Genomic DNA, 27,071 nt, shown 5'->3' with positions numbered 1-27,071 from the left:
GCACTGCCAAGGCTGCACTAATGAATGATGAATCACTGCAACACACACACACACACACACACGCACACACACACACACACACACACACAAAATGCAAATACATTTGCTCACTCAGTAAACCTGCACAGGTACCAAACATCCACAGACAAAACTATAAAAAATGCTTACACAAACGTACACACACACATGCGGTCCTGTTGTGTCACACATACAGCAGCCAGTCAGGCTGGTGTGAAACATGACTCCCTCATCAATAATGGATGGTAAACCAGCATCTGTACAACACCTCCATTGTTTCACTAGACACAGCATTTCCATACTCCTGCTACTATGTTTACAGTTATTGGCTCTTTTGGGAAACAGACACCCCGAACGCCGAATCCACCCTACCGTGAAATTACAGGAAATGGATTTTCTTTCTTCCTCTAATCCTGAAACTGTGAAAATATATTTTGTCATCTAACTTTTTTTTAAAGTTATGGACATGTGTTGTATCCAATGTCATGAATTTAATTAACTGGATCCAAAATAGAAAGGCTGACCACTTACCAAATGATTCCTTCCCTCTGCAGTACTGAGAATGAAATGACTTGGGAAACACTATAATTCATAATAATAATAATAAATATTTATAAGATTTACAGTATGGATATATTAGGTTTTTCCACATTAGAGATAAAACTGTCAATTAATCGATCGCCAGCAAATAATTGGCAACTACACTCAGTGGCCACTTTATTAGGTACGCCTGTAAAATCAAATGCCATCCAATACAGCAGCCATAAATCCTATGGCTGAGCCGTATGGAGACATGTGTTGGATATATAAGTAACTACATGCTTATTATTGAGGCTGTAGTTTGCAGTGGTATTGAACTACACTGCATTTTATTGAGAGGTGTTTATTCTCCATTTCTATTCTAGTTCGGTTTCTAAGTTTTTCAATGTTTTGTCCAGCTCTTTTATTAGGGCTGTATACACTGCATACAGTATGTGATTATTAGATCATATTCATGTGTAGAGTAGTCTATAGTAGACGGTACCATAACGTGGTAAACACTGATAATATACTGAGTGTGTGTGCATGTCTGTGTCCCAGTGGGTTGTTTTGGGAAGTGAGGGGTCGGAGTGCTGAGTAAGCGGTGCAGGACCAGAGCTGGGAGACTGCAGTGCTGCTGGCAGCAACACACACTGATTTGTGCTCAGACTGATACTCAGCAGAGGAGGGAGGAGAGGAGAGGAGAGGAGAGGAGAGGAGAGGAGAGGAAGAACGGGCTTGAAACTGGAAAAAAAAAAAAATGCCCTTGGACGACGCACACTATTAAGCACGTACGTACACACGCATTTTAGCACAACACTCTCATACAGACAAAAATAACATACTGCATCGTTTTCCTCGTATGAGGCACAGCGGAGCCAGAAAAATGTAAACATCCATACATACACAAGAGCAGAGGCACAATATAAACACACACATACCACTACACACACACATACACATATATAAACATTCTGTATTCATATAGTAGAGCTAATGTCTGTCTGGTGTTTGTTATAGAGCCTTTAATGGCACTATAAAAGAAATAAGCATTCTTGCATGTAAACACAGCCACATGTATCTAAAATAGACACATGCTTATACAACAGGGATACACTCGACCGTGCACACTCTCTCTCACACACACTCACACATACTGCAACACCATATAAGCCCAAGCCCACGCCCTGACAGACACACTGCGTCACGGCCGAAAATCAGAGCCAGCAGCCTTGTTTACTCCCTCTAACCTGTGTGCCACTTATTGTGCTAGAAAAGCCCTCATCTTCCCCTCCCGCCCACTCCTCCGCTCCCCTCTCATCCCTCCGCCACCCTCCCTCCCCCATCCTCTGAGTCACCCTCCGCCCTCCTCTTTCTCCCCCCCTACCCCACACCACCTCTCCTCTCTCTATCTTCGCGTCCCTTCGCCTTCCTCTCTCTTGGCTGCGAGTCCTGTCCTTCCCTCATTATGAATGGCTCTGCTGGGCTTTCAGGGATGTCTCTTACTCTCTATCCACCGTCTCCATTTCTCTGTCCGTATATCATTACATATGTGCGAGGCTCTTTCTGCTTTCTTACTCTGCTTTTCATTCCTCTCCCATCCTCTGCCTCTCTCTCTCTCTCTCTCTCTCATCGCTTTCATCCATTGCCTCTGTCTTCACATCCTTGTCATCAATGGTATTATGACTATGTATATTTAAACAATCCAGGCCCTGTATCACAAACCTCAAAGCCGCCACCCCCCGCCCCCCTCTGCCTGTATATTTGATTATATAACTGTGTCCCCATGGACCTTGAGGACATTGCAATCTAATTTTATCTGGTGATGGTGGTGGTGATGATGGGAGTGTGCATCAATGCGACATTTAACACAGAGAAGGAAGTCTGTTATCTTAGATTATTCCTGATATGGGCATCAATGACTAAAATATGACCCAGTCAGCCACCCAGAAGCCATTCCTGTAATCAGTTCATCAAGTCAAGCATAAAACACAGAGGATTACTAACCATCACATATTGATAACCTCTTTTCATTAAAACTATATGTGAATGTGCGGATTCCTGTTGAGTGAAAACAGTAAATACACATGGCTGCCATTTTGATGTCTTTCTGTGCTAGAAACACAAGAGCTCCCTTCAAGTTTTCTCTTCTCTCAGCCTAATAAACAACCAAACCCCTGCATTGCTAAATTTGCCAAACAGCGCCGCACGCTGGTCCCAACGTGCATTGCGACTGCATTTGGCTGGAGAGCACTTGTTTTCTGCCAGCAGCTTGATGTTTTGCAGTCTGTTCCAGCAACATGAAGGACTACCAGTAGTGAAATCATGTTAACAGCGTTGAGGAGGCATAGCGACAGCTACACTGAGTGAGACGCCAGCTGCTTAAACAGTAAACGTAAATGCTGCGATAAGTAAATGTGTTTCTTTTGTGTGGCTGCAGCACATGTGTATGTTTCACACAATAAAGAATGTTCCAGTAAGGAAGTAAGGACGGAAGGAGAAAAGGGAGGAAGACAGACAGACAGAGCAGGTATTCAGTATATGGATTCTGTCTCATCCTCTCCTCAGCAGCTTCCTCCTGCCACCTCATGTCTCTCACTGCAGCTCAAGCCTCTGCAGAGTCAGGGGAGGATTTTACCCAACTTTCTAACTGCAGTATGTACAGTACAGTTTTACGCCTGGATTCTACTCCCAGTTGTTATTCAGTCACAGCTCCTGACACTGATGTGTTCGGCTTTGGATACTTGACACCAAATCAATCTAACTACCTATTAATTGCTTGGGTCATTTGACTAAATTACGCTGAGTCAGTTTTAATGTAATTAATGTGTTGCTCTAGCAGGATATTTAAAGGATCAGTTCAATGTTTTTCAGGTCTGTCTTTAAACAGTGACAAGGTGCCCATATGAAGACTGTGGCAGGTTGTGTTTGCTGGAATCATTCATCAGATTCCTGCTGATGTGCTTCCAGTGTAAGTGGTGGGGGACAAAATCTACATTCCAGAGTTAATCTTCAGCAGACTGGATTAGTCAGATGAAGAGAGTGTCTTCAAGTTTTTTAATTCCCTCTCAACGGCCAGTATGAACAGGAACATGAGATTTTAGGCAGCAAAATGGTTCTGGGTTTGAATCAGACTGAAAGCAGGGAGAGTACAGCAGCCACCAATTCTGTATTTATGTACGAAATCTTTATATTCAGTACATGTTCCAGTATATTGACAAATATATATGGGTTTTTGATTGGTTTGACAGTTGCCAAGAGACACAAACAGTCCCTGCTGAGCACTGTGGGTTTATAGTACTGAATGATGATCTAAGAAATATCTTTAAGTAGGAATTTAGAAAATATTTGATTATTAATAAAAGCAGATTCTACCATTGGTAAGATGAAATTATAAATCTCCCATCCTACTGACAATTTCTGACAGTGTATTGACATTGTAAGTTCTGATCCTAAATGACAAGATAAAAAACAAGAGGTTTAGTCATGTGACCAACTATGCTGATTAAAGCCGCTGTAATTAAAAAATAGATTATTCCTAAATAAATCTGTTAAATCTATTCCTAGATAACTGTCAGAGGTAGCCAGCCAGCTCAGCTAACAGACTCCAGGATCCCAAAATGTCTGAGTGTCTCTCTCTGGCTAACCTCCTTTCGTTCTAGTCCGTGGTTTTTGACAGATCCAACGTTTTCCTCTGGATGTTGTGGCTGAAAGGCATCATAAAGTCATCAAAGTCCACCTCGAGGGATAAAAGATCCTTCCGTCTCTCTATCTTTGACATCAGCTGGCTGGTCGTGGGTGGCTTCCCCCAAACCTGAGACAGAGAGAAGCCACACAAAGATGTAGACAGCCAAGACACTACCAAAAAGAGAACTGTGTGCAATTACTCAGTAGGTTGTGTGCAGCACTGAAGTGATGTGCAGTGGTGGGAGTACTGGAGAAGTGTGCTAGAGTTACCATAACTTAGGAAGGATGTGAGTGAGGAAATGGACTGTTCAACGAATGTAAAATGTACATGAATTCCCTCTGCGTCTGAAGCTTAAGTTGTTCAACTCTATGCTTACCGTTTTTGGCACAAAGGTGATATCCACAGTGTTGGTGTTCCCTGAAGTGATTTTGCTGTTTTGCAGGATGACACTCTTTGAATCCTTCTGAGGAGAATCTTTCCCTGCTGTTGTAGTTGATGTGTCTGCGAGCACTGTACCTTCTGCTGCTACACGCTGTGGGGGACACCGAGATATTCAGATTTAACTCTCTGTGCAGCTGCTCCAAATCAAAGGTCTTCAAGTGTCAGATTCAGATCAGTCAGAGAGAGAGAGAGGGGGGGGCACTGATCAGGAGCAAGACAGCCAGAGATATCAAGAGTAAAACACAAATTTAGGGCACAGAATTTCAGTGTAAGACCTGCAAGTTTGAGGATTAAAACTGTGTACGCCTGCATTTCTTACCTGCTGTCCCTCACCTGTAGGTGTTTGCAGGGTGGACTGACACTGAAGGTCCTGTGCCTCTACAGCTGGATGATATACTCTGGCCCTGGTTTTAGGTTTTTACAGCACTGACACCAACGCTACATCCTTGTTTCGGCCGCGCCCCTTTTAAGACTTCTTTAGTTTCCATCACCCCAAGCTTGAGGCCACAGACTTCTACTCACATTAAGGCATATTGCACATTTATATTGACACGGTCTCTCCACTGAAGGTGTCCTTCTATTTCTGTAATTTCTGAATTCTTTGGGTCAAAATGTTTTCAGTGAATACTGGGGTGGCAAATGTCTAAGCTTTCAAGGCTCTTTGGGGAGCCATTATCATAGCTTATCATTAGACTTTTGACCCTCATAACATTTAACTGACATCAAAATAAAAACACTAAAGCATGATAATAGTTAGAAGATTGGTTTAAAATGCTAGCATATAGTCTAATTTTTACAGTAATGGACTTAAAACCAAAGGAATTACGGCCGTACGGTATCCTATTTTAACCAGCATGGAAGGTTTCTAACTTTCATATGATTGTAGGTAGAGCACGTCATTTAAAATCACAGACAGAGTTCTTATAGTTTTGTATTTTTCATTTTTGCTTTTTGATTCAGGTTATTCATCATCAATTCAGTTTCAACATTAGTTCTAGTTTTTTAAGAAGTTCAGAATTGGCATTACAATAAAAACCCCAACACTTAAACTAAAGACATGTGAGCGATACAGTGCAATGTAAAAACATGCACTTTGACTTGAGGGTGCATGCATTATTTACAGGGATCGACTTGCTCATGAGTCACACTGGATGGACGTTAAATAGACCTCATCACTTTCTTAGAGTGGTGAGCGAACGGCTGTCAAGATCTGTCATTGTCATTTATCACAGACCCGTTTGGCTGGAGCAGAAACAGGAGGAGGGCTATACTGAGTCTATGTTTTCTTCATTTATGATAAAAACTGCTCAGTGGGTGGACAGCTCCATATTGTACCTGTGTGCAATTCATTCTGTTTCATGGACTTTTTCTGCCCCCCTGAACTGCTGCTTTCAGCTATATCAAACTATGAGTATTACTGATGAATTTGCGCTGAAGCATCACCTGCTAATTTCAGAGTCCTAATGACAAGATCCCTACGATGTGTCAGATTTGAGTGTGATTATAGGAAAAGCAAATTTCAGTGTCAGCATGTTTAAGTTGTAACGTAACACGTTTGGTCCAATTTGCTTACAAGTTGCTGCCTTACAGTTACCAGATCTCTTTACAGGCTCGGGTTTCTCATGCTGAAAAAAAGCTGGTGGACACAGATGGAGGAAGATTACCAAGTGAATGAAGAATGAAAAATAGAATGAAATCTTCATTTCTCACACAGAAAAGGGGAAAAGTTTGAAGTCACAAGATTTTAATGTGCTTGTAGCGGGCGGGTAAAAAGATTTTAATGTTTCTTTGGTACCTTTTCTTTAGCAGGTTTAGGTTTTTGAGATTTGCCCCCCTTTCCCTTCGCTGTCTCCTTTGGTTTAGGCAGAGAATCCATCTTGTCTTTGACCAAGTCAATTATCCTTGAGTCTGCAAACGCCCTGGCAATGTCGAGGCAGTTTTGTTCTGAGGGAAAATGAAATAAAATCTCAGTAATTACACTGTATTCATCGACAAATTTGGCTCATAAGACAAATATGAAAAATGCCTAAAATCTGAGTACATTTCAGTTTCTAATCAGTTTCAATTCCATATGTTTAAATGATTCCATATGTTTATATTATTGTACAGTCAAACCTTTCTTGTTCTCTGCATAAACACTGGCGCCCGCCTTGATGAGGAAGTCCACACAGGAGGGTCGAGAGCTCTTGATGGCCCTCATGAGAGGCGTGCCTGCACTGAGCGTCTGGGCATCTATGGCGGCCCCAGCCTCCACCAGAAGTTCAATAAGTTCCAGTTGGCCAGCATGAGCCGCATGGTGGAGGGGCGTCCAGAGGAACTGATCACATGCATTCACTTTGGCCCTGTCAGGAACAGGAGCAGGAACAGGTAAAACCGTGGTGTGTTTGCAGAGTCCCTGAACAGGGCTTTGGCCTTACTACACCACTGATCTGTCTACTAAACAAAGAATATATGTTTATCGTCTGTCTTTAGGCAGCTAAACAATCAGCTGAAACTTGCTATTGAGCTCAGTAAAGCCGAGGGGAGCTGCAGAAGATAACTGACATAAGACTCTGTAGGTTCTCTACCATACTGTAGCTTTTGCATTTGCATTGTGCATCAGTTAACCATGATATATAATCTTCACAAATAAGTAACACGATTTTTCTCACCCTCGACTGAGGAGGTACTGAGCCACCTCGTAGTTGCCACTGGAGCAGGCCATCATCAGCGGGGTCTTGTAAAACTGATCGTGAACATCCACAGGAATCCCCTGACTGAAGGCGAGGTCCAGAGACTCAAGGTCTCCACTTTTCACACAGTAGTTGATATTGATGAAGATTTTCTCTGGCTTTTCTATGTACCATCCTGAGTCATTCATTACGGGATGATCTGGCGGGTGATCGCGGTTGAATCGCCGGATGTCTGAGCAGTTGTAGTACGTCTCAATCATGAAGTGGGGTGGGCCTCCGTCTGATCGCCGGGGCATGCGCTCCGGGGGGAGGGTGCAGATGGGCATGGGCAGGACAAACTTACCCTTCTTCTTACCTCCTTTTCCTCCCTTTTCCTTTTTCTTTTTAGGCAAATAAGAGGAGAGCAGGAACGGTTTCTTGATGTACTTGACCCCTTTGATGAAATCATTAATGTTGACACAGCCAGTTCTCCCCTTGTCATGGGCTGAGATGACCGTATGGAGCTGGTCTAGTTCAGCTGGAGCTTTAAGTTCCTCTAACACGGAGACAAACACCTCAGCAGGAACTGTGTCTGATTCGTTCCCAAACGCTTGGCGTAGTTCTGTCTCGTACTCGTAAGACCAGTCGTGGAGGGTCAGGGCCCAAAGATCTGACATGAGGGTGACGCTGCTGGATTTGCTGCCTTTTCCCTGCTGCCTCTCTGCTTTCTTCAGCTCCTTGGCTGCCGCTTTGTGACCAGCGTCTTTGGCAATCTGACGTGGCAGCAAACCTTCCCGGTTCTTCAGTTTGGGGTTACAACCTGGACACACAGAGTTTTAGGAGAGCTATAAACATTTGACATGGGACTGTGTTGCATCATAAATGGAGAATCTTCTGTCTCTTCATGAAACATTTCAGCAGTGAGAGAGACAGTATGCAGAAGGTTTTCTTGTTGTTTTCAAAAAACAAAAAGCTGAAATTAACTGCATTGGCATCAGGATGCCTATTATTATTTATAGACTCTCTCACAACACCTCTCTGCGCCAGGAACTTGCAGCAGTTAGCATTGCCCGTGGCAGCGGCGTAGTGTAGGGGTGTGCAGTCCTCTAGGTTGATGACACACATATCTGCTGAGTATGCAGACAGCACCTGAATCACCTGGAAGATCCAAAACACCACAGAGAAATACGTTATTGAATCTAAAACCCCACTGTTACAGATAGGAAGTTTATGTAGACAAACATCTAATGTAGGAAAAATCACATTAGCTATAATGAAATGAGTGGTTCAAACTTTAAATTCACAGCGGGTCCACTTTTATTAAGCCTACAGCTTTATATTATTTAGTCATCTTTTCAGAGGTAAAAAAGTGGTATTGGGTGAGCAAGTACTACACCTCAAAAAAGCCCCCCATGGTGGCATAGTGTACTGCTGTGAGGCGTTTTCGGTCCAGGGCATTGGGGTTTCCCCCTTCCTTGAGAATGTTTCTAACAAGCTGCAGGGATCCTGCTTTGGCTGCCTCCATTAATGCTGTGACGCTGGTTTTCTGAGGAGGGAGAGGAGAGGAGTCATTCTTAGATTAAACAGCACAAAGAGCATCTCAGCTGCAACTACTTCACCATCACACTATGTTTGTTCTCAAACGATTTGCTGTCACTACCCATAATGCTTCAATGTTAGTCCCCCTGTCCAATTTCTAACCTGATTTGTTGCATTAGGGTCTGCCCCTGCATCCAGCATGATGAGACACATGGGGGTGCACTCCTGGGCTTTTTCACACATCAGCTGGAAGATGTGGGTCCCCGGCGTTGACACGTTGTTGAAGTCTGCCTGGTACTTCAGTGCCAGCTGCAGGCAGCGGGTGTGGCGCTTGGTGGGGTAGATACAATAGAACAACACACCTAAAATAAAAAGTGGAGGAAAAGCGTACAAACGTTTAGCAAAAGTAAATAAAAAGTGAGAGATAGAGGGATGGAGGCAAATGGGAGAGATATCTGATCAACATTCATCTTTTAAGTTTCCTCTCAAGAAAATCTTAAGTTGGAGCAGGACTGTCCTGGCAGCTGAGTGGTTAAAACAGATACCATACCTTTACTGCTGTGTGAATTTTAACTACTTTATAAACTGCTGGGTAGTTTAATCTACGGCAATGCATCATGGTCTACAAGATCATCAAATGTTTGTAACTTCTCTGTCCTGTGAGAAGTCAGCTTTGTAATGATGCATTTTCCAACTGATCCGTGGGAAGTTTTAAATAGTTTATTCAATTTAAGACTTCATCTTCCAGTTTATCATAAACTACACAGGAGGGGTATGAAAATTTGGCCCATATGTGTTTGGGCCAGGAAGTCTGTAAGCGGCCATGCAGAGTAGACACCCCAGGTTTACATGCTGATCTCAAGCATGCTTTCTCAACTCTTGCTTATCCAGGTAAATGTCGCTGGCAGCAGTGCTTTCTTTTCTTTTCTCTTCCTTTTCACACATATTCATGGCTGGAAGCTGCTCAGCACAGCTACAACCTGATGGCTTGGCCACAGAGCAGCCACATGGGAGCAGGTGGCGAGGGGGGAGTGAGGGCTTTGAACAATGAGACTTAAACTGCGGTAATGAGCGAGGGACAAGTGCTGCTTTTCCCCCACCCCCCTTTCCCCGCCTCTGTAGGACTGAGGATAACAGCCAGGTGTATCGACTGGGGAGAAGGCTTGGCTGTGAGTGTTGAGACTGGGCCGAACCAGTCCACGGGGAGCGCAGGTGTGAGATCAGGTTACTCAGTCTGTTTCGCAAGAGAGGATCACCATTAGCTGTTGATCTGTAATTAGGTGAACCCACACAGCCTGACACACACATACACACAATCGTACACACAACATACAGTATATACATCATACATACATACGCATTCATGCACACAAGCAAATACTTTTCTGCCTAACTCAAGCTCTCTCTCCCTCTCTCCTCCTTCCCTCTCTCGCTCAATCCCTCTCTGAAAAGAGTGCCAGTAATTGATGCTGCAGACACACTGTAATTGGGGTCATTATCACAATCGGTTTAAAAAGGCCCCGAAGAAGAATTTTGGACTCGCTGATTGGAGTTGTCCAGGATACCGCTTACTCATCAATATCTAAACAGAGGCACCATGCATTTTCATGAGTTGTAAGACAAGGCAAGGTATCCAGGACGAGCCTGCTGGTCTCACTTGAGATGGAAAACACCTCTATTTGAGAAATCGACACTTCAAGCTCACATGAGAATACATTAGTGGAAGAGACGCTGTTCCATTACCTCTGGTGATCACAGCCATGTAAATTATTGATTTATATTGAATTATACTGTAGCCTAATTCCTGTGCATTATATGAGAGTTTTACTTCTGGATTAAAAATGCCTTTCTTGTCTGATAATCTAAAATATGAATGCTTTATGGTTTTAGAAGCAGGGCAGTGCTATCCTTTACATTTGGCTCATGGATTATGCCTTCAACAGAAACAGACATGGAGCAGAGATGGTCAGGGATTATGCATTTATGTGCTTTTATATAATATTCTAATCTTGAAATTACCTTAGATAAATCATTTAGTTAAATGTCAAAAAGAGTCACAAGCAGCCTTCAGTAAAATCTTCAAATTACTTCTAATATGTTACAGTGACAGTCTACTTTAGGGTCATTTGAAATATTTAAAAATCTATTAGCAGCAAATGTTTGTATGTTGACCTAATAATTCTTCATCAGAATAAGTATTTGATTATCACCAAATCTTAATCTCTGTCTCAACATCTGTCTCACTCCTGCGGATGTTTTTTTAAGCATCCTGTCCTGTAACTGTTTCTATATAATCTTATTTTGATGTTTACACCAAGAAACTTTATTTTCCACACTTGTGCCCTTATAGCTTAACCCTGTTTACAGTTAAGTTGTTATAATATGTGCCTGACCCGTGGCAGCCTGTCACCTCTTGCAATTTAAAGATTCCAAACTCAATAAAGTATTAAATCCATCACAAACATGCACTACTCTGCTGCCCCCAAGTATCTGCCCACGTGTTTCATTTCCCCAGAGTCCACCATCTGCACGTTACACGGCGATGTCTGCTCCTGCTCACCTTTGCCCTCGGTGTCTTGGAGCCTCAGGTTAGCATGGTTCTGGGCCAGCAGAGCCACTATGGCATCATTGCCCAGCTCAGCGGCTAACATGACCGGGGTGCGGCCCTTCTTGTCCTGCATGTTGGGGTGTGCTCCCTGGGAGAGGAGGAAGCTGACCAGCTCTGTAATGAGTGGAGTAAAAGTCAGGATAATAACAGGACTTTGAAACAGTACTTTTAGGTTTGCAGTGTATTCTATGAACTGCTTGATTTTGCTTACGTTTTAAAAGTCTTTAACAGACAGGAGTCTTGTATATACGTGGTCAATTCTCAGGCATTACTAAGGTTAATGTACAGTAATAAGGCCTTGCAGTAAGATAATGTATACATTCAAGAAAAGAAAGAAAAAGAAAGAATCAGCTCGTGTGAAATAGAGATTTTGGAGGTTGTAAACAATGACGTATTCACAGTATTCAGCAGGCCAGCAGAGCGGAGAGTGTTCTCTTAAAATGAGGGACTATAATGTGAAGAAGAGGCCCATCACCCTGATTGTTGGCTGAAACCGCCACGTGAAGCACCCCTGTGCCGTCCTGAGGCTCGGTGAGATTGATGAGGTTTTCCACCCCGAGGTTTAACATCTTCTTTATCTGCTCCCTATCCCCTTCGCGGACACATTGCAGCAGGCGGTAGATCTGAGGGACCTGCAGGGGGCCCTCAGCTGTCCTGCAGCTCATCGTGGTGTCAGGACAGGAGCTGGTGGAGGAAGAGGAAGAAATAACTTCCTGACAAACACATGCTCATGAGTAATGGTACAAGTTATTGTGTTGTCTCTAATTTCATGGAGGTTTTTACTGATGTATTTTATAGCTGAAATAACTCATCAATGTCAAGTCATCACAGCATAAATGTTGATCGCTAGCATTAGCTTCATACATACAGTCTATATCACTTAACAACAGTTTGTGGAGCCACTGTAGTGACACACAAACCTGCTTTGCTTTGTTTGAACACTGTATTTTGAATTAGAGTACACACACAGTACATTTAGTAAGCTAGGTTACTGCTACTTTAGATCTAAACAGATAGATAGGAACCAAAAACGCTGTAAATAAAAGATTTGGCAGCATATACGAAACATGAAAAGGCTTTTCAGACTGACAAATCTTCAGTCATCACTGCACCCACCTGCTCTCCGGGGTTAAAGGGTTAATGTTAGCTAGCCGCGCACTTCCTTGTTTGGCACGCGTTTCTTACAGTCTTAAAAAAAAAAAAACTTTTCCTCGCACTTTTCCGTTCACATACCGAGCTCGTCTGGAGGGGGAGGACAGTCCCGAGTTTGTCCACAAGGTCCCAACTTTAGCTTAAAGCTCAGCCTGTGGCTAACTTTGAGTGAGCCGAGGGAGGGAAACAAACTCAGCTCCATGGCAACGGAGCGCGTGGAAATCCCAGGAAGGACGTTTGCTGCATTCAAGGCCTGGTGATGAGCTCGGAAATTCGGGACTTTTTTGGGGGCTCCTGCAGGAAAAGATGTCTGGCTACATCACTGTGAAGCATGTCATAGTTTAAAAAATAATCTACAGAACAAAAACCTGACAATGAGATTAATTAATTTGTTATTTGAGTTAATTAAATAAGCTGTTCCACAATTCTGTGATGGGATAGCATTACTTACCAGCCACACTTGATTCCCTGAATGTCACATTTCAGTAATTTCCAGGTGAGTCCTGCTTGTGTTTTCAAATCCAATCCACAATCTGATATTTCTGACAACACTGGATTCATTATTCTTATTATTGCTAGTCTTCCTGGGGTCGACATAAACGTACCGACATAATCTACATCCCATCTTATCATGCACCCTTACATCCTTAAGTAGCCAAGGTAGAATTACCGGCTCTTTACCCTTGACTGCCAGTGCATAGATCAACTTACACTGTCTTGGGGATGACTTTGTTTGTGTGAGTGACAGTGGAATGACAGCTATTGAGTGCAGAGAGGCTTATGGAGAGAGCTGTAATTCCCATTGATGAGTAATGGATGAACAAAGCATGGAAGACAAGTGATACTCTTCCCTTCAGGTGACTTCTTAAAGTCTTCAAGGTTCTCCAGCAGCCATGAGGGCAGTGATGCTGAACACACGTGTCACTGCAGTGCAGCATAAGAAGCATAAGGATATTCAGCCATCTCCATGAAGTCTTCAGCTAAAATCAACCCACTGAAGTCAAGAGACAGAGATGAGAGAGGTTTAAGTTGGAAACAACAGTCAGCTCAGCTGAGTGTATTTGTGCAAACCGAAAAAGTGCCAGATTGAACAAGTGAAATCCAGAGCAGACTAAAAAGTGTATAAAAACTAGCACATACAGAGCTGACTGTAAACAGGCAAGTCTGCCCCAAATGTTTTACTGAGGACGCATATTCTGAATGTATTCATCTGACATTGCTGCATTCGGAAGGCCTAATTCAGATAAACATCCAAATGCTGTTTACATGACATTATTCAGAATAAAAGAGGAATATTAGAGTGCATGTAGACATATTCAATGACTTCATCTTTGCATTTCTTTCTAAAGAACAGTGGTTTGGACTGTGTCTTCTCCGCTTAAACCACTCTACATTTTCCCCAAGACATTGCCATTCGCCGTTATCTTTCTGTGAATTTGCTTGTGGTCAAAATTAAACTGTGAGCATGAAGGAAAGAAACTACATTAGAGACTGTGCAGAACCCTCTGAACATCTGATATGCTGTGGGTGGATTACACACAAAGAACTCCACACCCTTAATCTTTTACCATCTTACTGATTTTCCTTTCGTTAAAAGACCCGAAGGCTATTTTGGTGTAATCAGTAAAGAATTCAAGTTTATGGCTCAGCATGAAATATGGAATTATGAGATAGCTCTGCAGTGGCTTTTTTCTGAAGAAAACATGTCACAGATTTAAAAACGCTGTTTGGCTCTTTGCACAAATTGTTTTCCTTAAAGCTGTGAAACACGAAAAATTATTGTGGTGGAAAACGACTTTTTCTTCTTGGCACATAAAGTAAAATATCTTCTCTCCTTGCTGAATGAATCCTGTCCAGTTATTTCAGTCTCTCTGACTGTTCAGCCAGTGGCTCTTGTCTCTTACACTCCAACGGACAAATTTAGATGCTCTCATGCTCAAAGTTTCACCCAGAGACACTGATTACAATGCGACTGGTCTCGTACAGCAGCATCCCACTGAAGTCGGTCAGGAGGTTCAGAGGACGAGGCCAGTTTGCGGGTGACGAGGTTGATGCAGACTGTGTCCCCGCCTCAGAGGGCAGGGTGATGGTGAAGACAGCCAGAGCTCCAGGGATGTGTTTGGCCTCTGCTCAGGTAACCGTTCCACAAACGAGCACAGAAAGCCTCAGACATTTACTGTGGAGTGACTCTGGATGTGCCTTTCACCCCCCATGTTTACTACAACTCCTCTTTTGGACAGATTGCAGACTTTATAGGCTCTTTGAGTGAATGCTTTTAGGCCTGGGGTCTATTTTCCCCTGACTCTGACCTTGCCTACCTTCCACTGAGCACTATCTCTTGTTCAAAAAGCCAAATCTTATTCCAGCCGTCCGGTAAGACTCACCCATGAAGTCCCGCTCTCTACGAAACTGTGGAGTCCACCAGTGAAGTGTTCAGTCTGTGTGTGCTGGAGTGGACGTTCTGCTGCTGGATGTTGTGGTTATAGACATTAAGTCCGTTAACACAGCTCCACAGCCCGGACACATGTTGGTTCAGCCTCAGTCCTTCTATGTGATACAGTAAAATGCTTCCCAACCTGGGGATCGGGATCCCCCCTCAGTGGGTCACATGATATTCAACGAGAAAAAAGACATTTTGTTATTCAAATGGTTAAGCTTGGACACCAGACTGGACTGGGAAAACCAGAAACTAACCCGACCCTACTGCCAAACAACTCAGGGACCTACAGCGGTCCCCGAACCCTGCATTGAATACCACCACTGTATACTGCTGATATTAATCTGCACAGTCATTAGATGTCTGGAACTAACTGCACATCATCTACTGTTGATAAATGGGACAGAGTACTTTGTAAACTTTAAATATTATCTTTAAATAATTAAATATTTCCAAAAGAAGAATTAGCCAGTAATAAATCTTAATTTCTTGCTTGTTGACTATTCATTAATGGGCCATTTAGCTCTGCAACCGAAGAGACTCCCTGTTACAGTAACAATGCAATAAATAAACCAGAATTGGGCAGAAGTCTCACAAAAGATTAATAGCAGCGTCATGTTAACATCACTGTAGGAATCGCAGTGCCTAGAAAAGGCTTCATCCTCCAGGGATCTGACTCAGTGTCAGAGGAAAAACAAAAGCAGCACTCTGAGAGAAGGTGGGAGGAGGATTTGGAGAGTGAAAAGGGAAGGACGGTAAGACTGAGATTGTTTTTTCAGCGGAGAAGCGGAAAGAAAACATCAGGAGCACTTGATTAATGCTGTCTTGCAAGCATAACATCAACATTTGGAAAAATCATTCAATAAATCACAGCTATAGCAGAGAGTGTTGTGAGGAAAGTGAAAGTGCCACACAAGAGCTACAACTAGAGATTATTTTAATGATCTTTCATGTTATATTTCAGTCCTAATTTCATATTTTGTTAGGAATGATCCACTGGAAGCCGTTAAAGGTTCCCCAAACCTCATTTTGGGAATGACATGACAGAAAAACATTGACAGACGTGTGATTCTGCGTATCTGGAGTTGGGTCGCAGTGGCAGAAGACCAAGTTTTCTTCTTATTAATCACTTTCTTCATCCACATCACATTAGTATTAGTATTAACAGTTCTACAAAGATCATTTATATGATTGGAGGTTTTGGTTTGTGATCCCTCCAGTCAGATTAAACACAAAGAGAGGTGTTGGTTATTAAACAGCTTATGGCAGCTACGGTGTTTTGGGTTTATCACTGGTTCAACGGCCATTACTGTACTTAAAATAATGTCATTATTAGTTAGTTTCCTCATTCACTGAGGACACAACTAAAACTGCAATGTTCACAGAAATCAAACAGAGATACAGGACTGAATAAACATTCTTGGCTCAACAGCACACTCCAGTGGTGGAGCAAAAACCCTAATTTCTATGGGGGTCATTTCAGGACTTCACTGGTTTTAAACAATGAGGATACATCCCCACACCCCCATGAACCTCTGTCCCACTACTATTTATGTGAGAGCAAAATAAGTATCAAAGATTCAAGTATGCACCTGAAAGGGCTTTATGGCATTTAGCTCAAAATGTATTCAACCAGTAGCATGTCTTTTTCATCTGAGAAAAATATTCTTTAATAACAAAGTAGACTCGTTTACAATTATCCTTTAACGTGTAAAATGAAATGTATTAAACCAAACGTCTTCTTGGCGTCTTTATATTTAATTCGCCTCATCAAAACAAACATCACATTTCTTACTGTCCAACTTGATAGTTTCTAGTTTCTAACGCAGTTCAAAGTAGATACACAAAATGAACTGAACATGCATAAACATATGTACCTTATTAATGTAAAGTCTCTGTATAAGGACACCAAACACTGATTTTAAAGAGAAAAAAAAATACGGTTCACTCACTCAGACTTCTTGTGATTTTAGGAAAATAAAATGGTGCTGCTGACTTAAACTAAAGTTAAAGCAAAATAAGTCAGTTTCACCACATGTAAATAAAACTTTACATAGTAATGTTAAGGTAAATTAAAGTTAGTGTTGGTCATCTGAAGTGAAATAAATCACTTTTTTGTGAGCGTGGTTCTCAACTTTTAGCCAAATATCAAACATGCAGCATCTCACTTGGATTAGCCTGACGCTGTGAGATGAGGAATTGCTGCTGAAGCCAGACTGTCTTCACATCAGGAAACCTGGAACAGAAGAGAATGAAAAGTGACGGGACGGTACTGTACATTTATATTATGCTACTGTACATAACTGCCAGCACTTCCCCAAATCACGCTGAGCAGTTTTAGATCATCTCAAACATTACACCGGTGTAATCACACTTTCAATGGAGGGTTCATTTAAGGGCAGACAGGACTTGCTTTAACACTGTTGGATGTGCAGAGCCGCCATCTTGGGCTTTGAGGTCAGGGTTGGTGAGGTTGTCCCGACTTTCTGAGACGGAAATCTACCTTCACGATTGGGAACTCAGAAATTCCCTCTTCCAATTTCAAATGGGAAGCACAGTTAAGCCTGATCCCATATTTGTATAATAGAGGTTTTGTCTAATGAACAACATAAGCCTGCTGCCAAAAAGCTCATTCATTCATTAAAGAATTAAAGACTGGACTGATGCACTGCTGAATTTAGCTAAAAAAGGGAAAATTATATTAATATAAGCTGTTCAGTAAAGATTCATCACGTTTTTTAGCAACCTTGTCTAGAAGGCCTAGAGAAAGGACATGTTGCCAGTGTGTATGCGTATTATTTTTGTGTCTGTTTGTCTGCTTGTTTGCATGTTGTTCCAGCAGTCTGCAGTGATGAACATACACTTGATGTCAGCACACATAATGAGTTAAACATATTCTTTTCTTACATTGACTAGGTCCAGACACAGCGCCGAATGGCATCGTCTCTGCTTCAACAACAGACGTAATGGAAAGAGCCGACCTCCTGTGGGAGCCTCTGTCTTGCTGGCCACAGTCTTCCTCACGGTCGGATCTATGAGGAGCAGCTTTACGGGGAGTCTGCTCCTGGAACCTGAACAGATCAGAAATTAAGTAAAGTTTTATGTATTTAGCTTGAAAATGTGCACACATATTTCTTTTACCTGTTTACTCTGATTTTAAAACAGTTAATCTGTTAGTTGATAGTTAACAGTGTCAATAATGATGAGGACAGATCATTCATAGTATGGTTTTGGGAATTTAAAGAGAAAAAAAGCTAAACATGCTAAAAAACTACTGATATTTGTCATGAATTTTAACCAAATTTGTATTCAGACTGTCGTAATTTTTAAATTCAAAATGAACTATGCAATTTAAGATGTTTTTAAATACAATTAGCTTAAGCAAATACCAATAATGAATACAATTCCTCTTATTTATATATGAAAAGATGAGACATATATGGAATATGGAATAAAGACTCAAGTACACAGTGACGAGAGCATACCTCAGTCCTAGCATGACATCCATATAGCTGGCGTGTCCAGCATCCACCAGCTCCTTGGCAACATGGACGCCATCAGCCAGAACGTCCACCTTCCAGTCTGTGTTTGACACAAACTCTCTGAAGAAGATCTGGAGGTTCTTCTGGTACAAACATTGCTGAAAGAATACAGCTGCTTCATTAGTCCACTGTCCATCCACTCCAACTGGCTTCACCCCTCTCAGGATGCAGGGGTACGTCACCTTTGGCAGCTTCTTTATCTCCTCTGGAAGCTTCTTCAGCTTGAAGCATTCTTCGTACGGCATGCATTCGTAATGGCCGTAATCCACCAGGTTTAGGACCGCTGTGGTGTCAATGTTTACAATTTCAGCCCTGCACCACTTGTTCTTGGTGTCTGATTTTACCAGGCAGCAGGTTTCAGGGACGAGGTGGGCTTCAGGAAGAGGAGACATCTGCCCAGGGAGGTCATCCAACATTATGGACACTTTGTTCATGACAAGAAGGAAGTCCTCCAGAACAACGCAAAAGTCAAATGGAGTCGTCACTGCAGCAGCAAAGCCTGAGTACCCTTTGTCTATATCAATAGGAGCAAAGTCAAGGTGCTGAGGGGGGCTTGTGTCCAAGCTGGATTTTCCTTCTGTTTTCTCATCCTGGGCTTCAGCGGGTGAAGGGATCATCTCGTTATTCTGCTGCGATGAGGTAGTTGTTTGACAAGCGGGGACCGGTTCATTAATGACCATTTGAACCTTCCAAAGATGATCAGTTTTTGAATAACAAACAAACACCAGCTTGACTTCTTTGCCTATCATTGGCTTGAGAGTTTCACAACACAATGTGTGAGCATCCTGTCCCTGACTGAGTCTGAACCAGTTCACCTTGCACAAAACTGCGAGGTTTGGAATTTTTGTCAGGCTGCTACACTGTCGTCGGATTGAGCCTCTTGGAAGTTCTTCTGTTATTCCATGATCCACAAGAAGGACCTGGCATTTATCCTGGCCCACAAGTTGAACAACAGCCCTGAGCCACTGCTTGTCCTTGTGCACCTGAACTAAGCACTTGAGGCCCTCTTTGACATTCTCTTCAGCCACCATCTCACACATGTATAGGTTGTCATCTATGAGACTCTCCAGTGCAGCTAGCAGTTCACTGGACTTATTTAATCTGATGTAAAAATTGCAGTTACTTAACACCGACATAACTGTTCCATTCTCTGTGTCTTTAGCTCGAATAGTCAGGCGTGTGACTGCATCTGCCCCAGGTGTCTTGGTTTTGACAGGCGATTTCACAGTTTTTCGTTGACTCTTAGAATCACCCTTGTTTCTGATGGGTGTTCTTCTATGGTGCCTGCAGGTTATTGCCCTCAGTTTGGGTGACAGGGTGGCAGGTGGTGGTTTCAGCATCAAGTTTTCATCATTAACAGTAGGCACCATTCTTTCTGATCTAGTTGCTTGAGTCTCTCCCAGTTCTTTTCTTAGGACGCTCCGTTCACAGGATCTCTCTTTCTCTTCTGTTTCAGGTGGACTTACAGGAGCCTTTTCCTCTCTAGAGGAAACGCTACTTTCATTAGCTGCTTGAAGTGCAACCGGAGAATCAACTGCTTCATCAAGAATCTCAACTTTGACTTGCCACTGAGTTCCATTTTGACAAACAAACTCAACCATGAGCGGCTTCTCCATTACAGCATCAATGAAAGAAGCATCGTTGTTGTACATGCTTTTGTCCAAAAGGGAGCATGATATGCTGAATCTTGGCTGAGAGAGATGCTCCTCCGGTATGGAGTAGATCTTCTCCTTCTCCATGACTGCCGAGTTTCCATAGTCCACAAACTCAACTGTGCAACCTGAACTTCCTTCAAAGCTCTTCACAACAGAACGATACAGAGCGCCGTCTTCTTCGTACTCAGCCAGAGCAAGGTCATTGATTCTCAAAGATGTGGTAGCCTTCAAGGCATCTCTGAAGATAGCTGTGTTGAGATCTTCACCCACTTTCAAAATGGCAGGTTCATCCTCTGAAAGTTGAAGGAAAAAACTGTCGGCCGAGTCGATGTGGGAGACGAAACACTTTGCCTTAAAACCTGCACTCACTTTCCTGTCGGGTAAACGTGAGAGCTGAGGGATCTCCATTTCCTCTGTATGTTGTGGTTGCACTGACTTTGCTTTTGAACCAGGATTCTCTCTTTGTTGTTTTACTTGAGAGTTTGTCTGAGGTTTCACAGTGACACAGCTCTTTGTATTGCCCTCATTTTGTTGTTTTTCTTTTGTGTTTTTGTTCTGAGCTCTACCATGAACATAGTTTTTTATGTTTTCTTTCTTTTTGGGGGCTGCACCAACGACATGAGTGCCTCTGCGGGCATTCAATGTGGGTGAACTTGAAAAATGCCCTTTAGGTCCACTCTTGCACTTGGCTGGAGTCTTTAAGTTACTTGTGAGGGGTCTAGTTTTACGTTTTGTCTTCGTGCTGCACATGTCAAAACTCACGGCTGTCTTTGGTTTGGGTGAATGACTGAGAATGAGCTCCTTTACCTTCTCATTAATGTTAACTTCTCCATCAAACAGTTCAACATCAAATGAGCCATTTTCGCTCTTTCCAACTATGTCGGCTCTCACTTCCTTGTTAAGGATCACACCACTGAGCCAATCCTTGACATCTGGATAGAGCTCTTCCTTGGACACAGAAGCAAGGCTACATCTCACAGCCTGCATGGGTGTGAACAACAAATCAGCAGAGTGTCTGGGGATAAACATGACTTGGGTTTTCTCTGAGATGCCTGTGTTTCCATAATCCACGAAAAACACACTGAGATGCAAAGGGGACTGAACAGGATGTACCAAGCCCCTGTACCATTTGCCGTCAAAGTATTTTGCCAGACACAGCTTCCTTACAACAACTTGCGTACTGGCTTGCATCATTTTCTCACTTTCCTCTGAGATTTTCTTTTCAAGCGCTTCGATGATTTCACCGTTTCTCTCAAGGTGGCAGTAGACCTCCCACTGACTGCTGACGTGAGTGATGAAAACTTGCTCTTTATTTCCAGCACGTAGATCATACGAAGAGTAGACAAAAGACTCAGGAAACACTGTTGACAGCTGCTTTGTTGAGATTTTTGCTTCTCTTGCCAGGCCCTGTTCCAAGAGCAAATTTGTAATACTCTGTTGGCTTTGGGTGTTGCAGAGATCCACAACGTTGCATAGGCCTTTGTTTCGCACATTCAACTGTGAGACAACTTTACATGTTAGAACATTGGTGCTGGGGGCAAAATCTCTCAGCAAATTACAGGCCTCTGGACTCCAATCCCCATGGCACTTGGGGTCAGCAGGTTCAATCAGGTTGTAAAGACTGCACCTGAAAGCTTGTCCTTCCAAATAAACATATTCTGGCATTATTGCCTGAAGATTGTGCTCACTGACTTGGATATGGAAGCCAAAGTCAACCAACATCACTCTGGCATGACTTTTCTGTTTTTCGGTGATGAAGGCCCTGTACCATCTGCCATCTTGGGGTGACTTGGCGACACAACATGAATCCCCAGATTGGAGAGGGACTGTATGAGTTGAGTAATATTGCTGAACTTTATCCATCAACTCCTTCAAAGCTGGAACCTTGTTAAATGGCTGGCACCAAAAATCAGATGGAGAGTTTGTGTAATAGCAACATACAGCAAACTCACACCCAGGCTTGATGTTTAACACTTTGAAGCTACAGGTTTGGGCCTTCTCAATTCCATTTCTGCATGCTTTCTCTTCCTCCTCCTCATGGTCCACAGTTTGCTCTGTTTTGGCACCAATGTCTGATCTCACACTATATCTTGGACTCTTTGTTTTGACTCTTGTTGTTTTTTCTGGGACACCTGTGTTGTTTTGCACCACGGTCTCTATGGGAATGTTGTTCCAGTAGTCTGCATGTTTTGAAGAGACCATAAGCTCAGTGATACTTTGATTGTTGTCACTTCCCGTCTCGTGGAGATCGACAACAAATTTGTTTTTCCTCATCTTGACAACATGGACGAGCAGGGCCTTGTTTGACACAGCTTTTTTGAAAAAGTCAGAGGAGGCGCTGGTCCAGACTTCATCAAATGGAAAAACATTAACAAGAGAACAACAGAAGGCAAATGCTGGTTTGCTGGCAAATGCCTCAGGTACCTTCTTGATCAACATGTGTGGCACTTTCTCAATGTTCCCAAAATCAATAAAAAGAACTTCAGCTCCATGCTGAAGAGTGTCTGTCACTACACCCCTATAGAAATGCATGTCCTCCTCATGAAGTGCACAACAGAGGTTCCCTACCTCAGGATTCGACAGCACGTCTTCATCCAGCTTCACCTGACTGAAGTGATCGGCCATTTTTGTCATCATTTCTTCAAACTCATCATTACGTTTTTGTGTTCTGATCCAGAACTGGCTTGGATTCTGGATATACTCGACATAGCCTACAAAGACAGAGTGTAGCTGCACCTCTTCTGTTTGCAGTGTTTTACCCAGTGCTTCACCCATGATTGTCTCATAGTTTAAATAGCCGCCCTGAGGTGACGATTCATCTCTCTCAACCTTCATTCTAGGAAGCTCTTGAATTGGCTCCGGTTCCTTCACATGATTATCTTCAGCACCAGTTACTGCGATAGAGTAGAGATGTTGTTCTTCGTCAAAGCGTCTGATCTCTGTATCCAACACTGTTCCAAGCAAGCCTGTCTTGAGAAAACTCAGCTGCTGAGTTTTGACTGCTTCATCCTGATCACTCAGGCAGGAAAGTGAGCACGGGAACGCCATTATAGGCGTTGAGTAGAAATCAGGTGGCAATCTGTGGATGTTCTCAACTTTGACAGATTCAAAGAATCCGTAGTCAATGAGCAAAACCCTAACATGAGAGTTGACAGGGAGGAATTGCACAAAGCCTCTGTACCATTTCCCATCTTTGCTTTTAACTGAGCACATTAAACCCAGGTTTTCGGGAGTATGATTGTGTTCTTTTGTTCTGTACTCACAAACTGCAGCCAGCTTCATTGACATTTCCTGAAGATCTCTTTCCATACTGGCCATCTGACAGTAAAACAGCCGAGGGTTGACAGCAGCAGTTACACGCACTTTAGCACGTGTCCCACACCTCAATTTAGGACCACAGAATGACAAAAAGTCTTCGTATCCCTGCAAACCAGATGCTTTGAAACAAAATTCCTGTCCTGTTGGCTTTTCGATGAGTAAGTCAGGAGCTGGCTCTCTTTGTTTGAGCGGCACCTCTGTGAGCATCTCAACCAAGAGGAGGAAAGTATCTGTGTCCACATGCCTCCCAAACCCGTGTCTAACAAGGTCGATGTTTATGTCAGGAGCTTCCAATAAGAGGACTTTGTGGGGCAGGAGGGCTTGGATATAACCTGTGACATTTCTTCCAATCAGGTTCGAGAAATACTCGTCCATCGTAGAATGTGAACAACCTTGAAGCAACAGTACATTTGCAAGAAACCCGCAAACTATCTTGGGAGGCAGGATGAAGAGGTCATTTGAACAGGAAGATATGTTAGCGATGTCAACACTCAAGACATTACCATGATCTATGAGGAAAACATCAAACAAGTCCGCTTTTCGGTTCTGAACTCTTCCTCTGTACCAGCGGGCTGAAGTCAAATCTTCTACAAGGCAAAACCCTCCAATATCCACTGAAGCTTTAGTCTTTGGTATGTTCTGTATTTCTCCTTGCAAGATGTTGTAGTCAAGTTCACATATGGTAAGGTACTGTCCCTGGAAGTGTATCAGGGTTGCTTCAGGGTTCCAGTCCAAGTGCGTCAACTTGAAGTCCACGGGCCAAAGGGCACACGGGGCAGGTGGACCAGATTTCTGAGACCTGCAAAATTAAGTGACTTATGTTATTAACCTTCAAAAAGTGTGAATCATTTGGTGAGAGCACCAGGTTTTCAGTTTTACGAAGAGTGCTGCACTTGATTTAACCTTAAATAGTTTAAAAGAGGAAATTACAACTAATGTATGGCCAGAACTGGAGCTTCAGTGAAGTGTATTCCATTGAATCCTCCATTGAATGTAAATAGAATAGAAATCATAGATTTCTCCGAATAGCTTAGCTGTCAACTTCCAAACTGGTCAAAATAAGCCCTAATCCAACATGTTTCAGTATAAGTAAGAACATGCCAGCGTCTCTATTAGGTTATCCCGCAGTGTTTTACTTACTTTTGATGTACTGACTGCATGGCTGCAGCATCAGTAACTGTCATATCCTGAACAGAACCTGAGGGGAAAACATTGGCAATAACTTAATGTACTCACCATCATTAAAAACACACACAAAACAAACAAGACCAGCACTGCTGTTAACCTTAACGCCACACACTATGCCTGTCTAACTTTAACCAAGCCAAGTTTGATTGGCAAATTGTTTTCATTCTATTTATCTATATATTTTTCCTGTTAAAAGTTTTTTCCCTATCCAAAAAACTGCTTAAGGATGGAGGATGTCATATGTTGAACATACTGAAAACCCTTTTTATGCAAATTAGTGATGTGATTTTGGGCTTTACAAATAAAACTGACTTTACACAGTAACAACATCTTGATGATAGCAAAAAAATGTGATCAATATGATGTGCTAAGACAACCTGTGCATGAAGAACACGTACCATCAGCCCAATAGACATAAAAAAATACATTTATTATATTGTATTATGATTGCATTTATGGCACATGCACATAATGCCATGTGAGGTCAAACACTACCCTGGTTTAACTGAGTATTGTAGAAGGCCACCTTAAAAAAGAGCATGTCTGGTGAAGGATCATTAATTGTGTTTTATTGGGGGTATTTTTTAAAATTCATATTGCAGATATTTAGCAGCTGAAATATAAATTCTTAAAAGTTCTTCACATGTCTATGCTCACTTCTGTTTAACTTTGGTTACTATTATTTGGCAGCACTTGTATGAGTAAATTAATATTAAGTTATTCAACCTGATTCACACCATGCTCTCATATAATTCAAAATTATCAAAAATAAATATCCAAAAGAAATGTTTCATTGATCCTGGTAGGCTGGCTTTATTTAACCCTTTCATGCATAGAGGTCACTACAGTGTACAGCTATTTTCTTGTACATGCATGAGTTTTGATGGCATAGTTGCACATCAGTCGCTACAGTGGATCATCTCATACACTGACTGCTACCCAGTGGGAAGCCATTGATAGTGGGGGGTAAAAAAGAGTGAAACCAAGATGGCCGACAGACAGCCAAAAACACCAAGTTGCTAATTTTTTTCCCTGCAGGTAAGATTCATGCCACTGCTAAATTTCCCAAGTATTGATTTTATATTGGGAGGAAATTATGATTAATCATATGTCCACTGAATTGTACATCATGCATCAGTAGCTATATTTCAGCTACTGGGCATGTAAATATATCTTTGTAAAATTTAAGTTGAAAAAAAAAAGTTACTAGCCAACTAGCAAATGTTACTAGCTTAAATTGCTTAAAGTGTTGACCTTCGGTAAAACTGTTTCTAATAAATCCACAGGGCACAGGAAAATGTCCGGACTAACCAAACGTGAGTCAGCAGACTTTTTCATGGCGGTAAGTTGACATTTAGCGGCTGTGAAACTAACAAAGAGCTAACATTGTTAACTATGCTAATGCTAAACGATGCTAAAGCTAACGTCGTAGGTAACGGTCCGCCGACATCATGGCCGGTTTTAACTCAAACTACTGCCTGTGACTGATGGCACCGGTTAGCTGGTGACTTTTCCCCTCCTGAAGTTACCTGTTTTACATTCATAGCTGCCTCCTAGCTGTCGCACCGCCTCGTGTGTCACCTGTCAGGTTGCTAAGGTGATCTCACTTCCTGCTTCTCCACCAATGAGATCCTTGGGATTGTTTTACATCTGAGTTCTGTTTAGATCTGTTTTTTATAGGGCTAAAAATAATAATAATTAGGCTAATATAATCTTTACAGTAGGTTTACATTACAGACTTAGACTTTTTTCTTTTGACTGGCTTTATCATGTAAATTATGCATTAAGCTAAATCTGGTTCAAGCTGCATAACTTTGATAATTAGCTTCTCTGTTTTTATGCTGTTGTGTTGAATTTTGGAGTGTTGTTCAGATGAAACAAATAATTTATAATTAATCGATCAGTTGTCAACTATAAATTAATCGCCTTCTATCTTGATAGTGGATTAACCGATTGGTTTCAGTGCTGCACTATGACAGTAAAGTGAACATCTTTGGGTTGTGGACAAAACAAGACATTTGTGGACGTCATCCTGGGCTTTTGAAAGCACTGCTTGACGTGCTTGACATTTTATAGACCAAAGAACTCATTGGAAAATACTCATTAGTTGCAGCTCTAATTTATAAAGTGATTTCTTAATGATGTCATCTTTGACTGTAGGAAATTGTCATTTTCTGACACTTTATAAACCAGAAAATTAATCAATTAATCAAAAAAACTAATCAACAGATTAGTGGATAATGAAAAAGAATCATTAGTTGCAACTGAAACAAAACATCTGTCTTTTTTTCCCTTTATTTCAACGCAGATAAAAG

The 27,071-nt window shown here is 42.2% G+C and overlaps 2 protein-coding genes across 2 annotated transcripts; both read right to left on the bottom strand.

Annotated features, from left to right (window-relative positions):
* Positions 1 to 4,195: 4,195 nt before the first annotated feature.
* On the bottom strand, positions 4,196 to 12,129 carry ankef1a (ankyrin repeat and EF-hand domain containing 1a). The gene is made up of 10 exons (XM_070849777.1): positions 11,940 to 12,129; positions 11,417 to 11,578; positions 9,019 to 9,218; positions 8,714 to 8,863; positions 8,352 to 8,475; positions 7,318 to 8,137; positions 6,782 to 7,008; positions 6,462 to 6,610; positions 4,602 to 4,757; positions 4,196 to 4,351 (listed from the first exon to the last, which is right to left on the bottom strand). The coding sequence occupies exons 1-10, from the start codon at positions 12,127 to 12,129 to the stop codon at positions 4,196 to 4,198; spliced, it is 2,334 nt and encodes a 777-aa protein (XP_070705878.1).
* Positions 12,130 to 14,560: 2,431 nt separating this feature from the next.
* Positions 14,561 to 26,206, bottom strand: tdrd15 (tudor domain containing 15). Its single transcript, XM_070849861.1, has 6 exons — positions 26,182 to 26,206; positions 24,709 to 24,766; positions 18,539 to 24,367; positions 18,035 to 18,124; positions 17,222 to 17,289; positions 14,561 to 14,742 (listed from the first exon to the last, which is right to left on the bottom strand). Exons 1-6 carry the CDS (start codon positions 26,204 to 26,206, stop codon positions 14,561 to 14,563), a joined length of 6,252 nt encoding a protein of 2,083 aa, XP_070705962.1.
* Positions 26,207 to 27,071: the final 865 nt, after the last annotated feature.

Source organism: Pempheris klunzingeri, chromosome 18, assembly GCF_042242105.1.
Source record: "Pempheris klunzingeri isolate RE-2024b chromosome 18, fPemKlu1.hap1, whole genome shotgun sequence".
Lineage (NCBI taxonomy): Eukaryota > Metazoa > Chordata > Actinopteri > Acropomatiformes > Pempheridae > Pempheris > Pempheris klunzingeri.
This window is presented reverse-complemented; position numbering and strand designations above follow the sequence as displayed.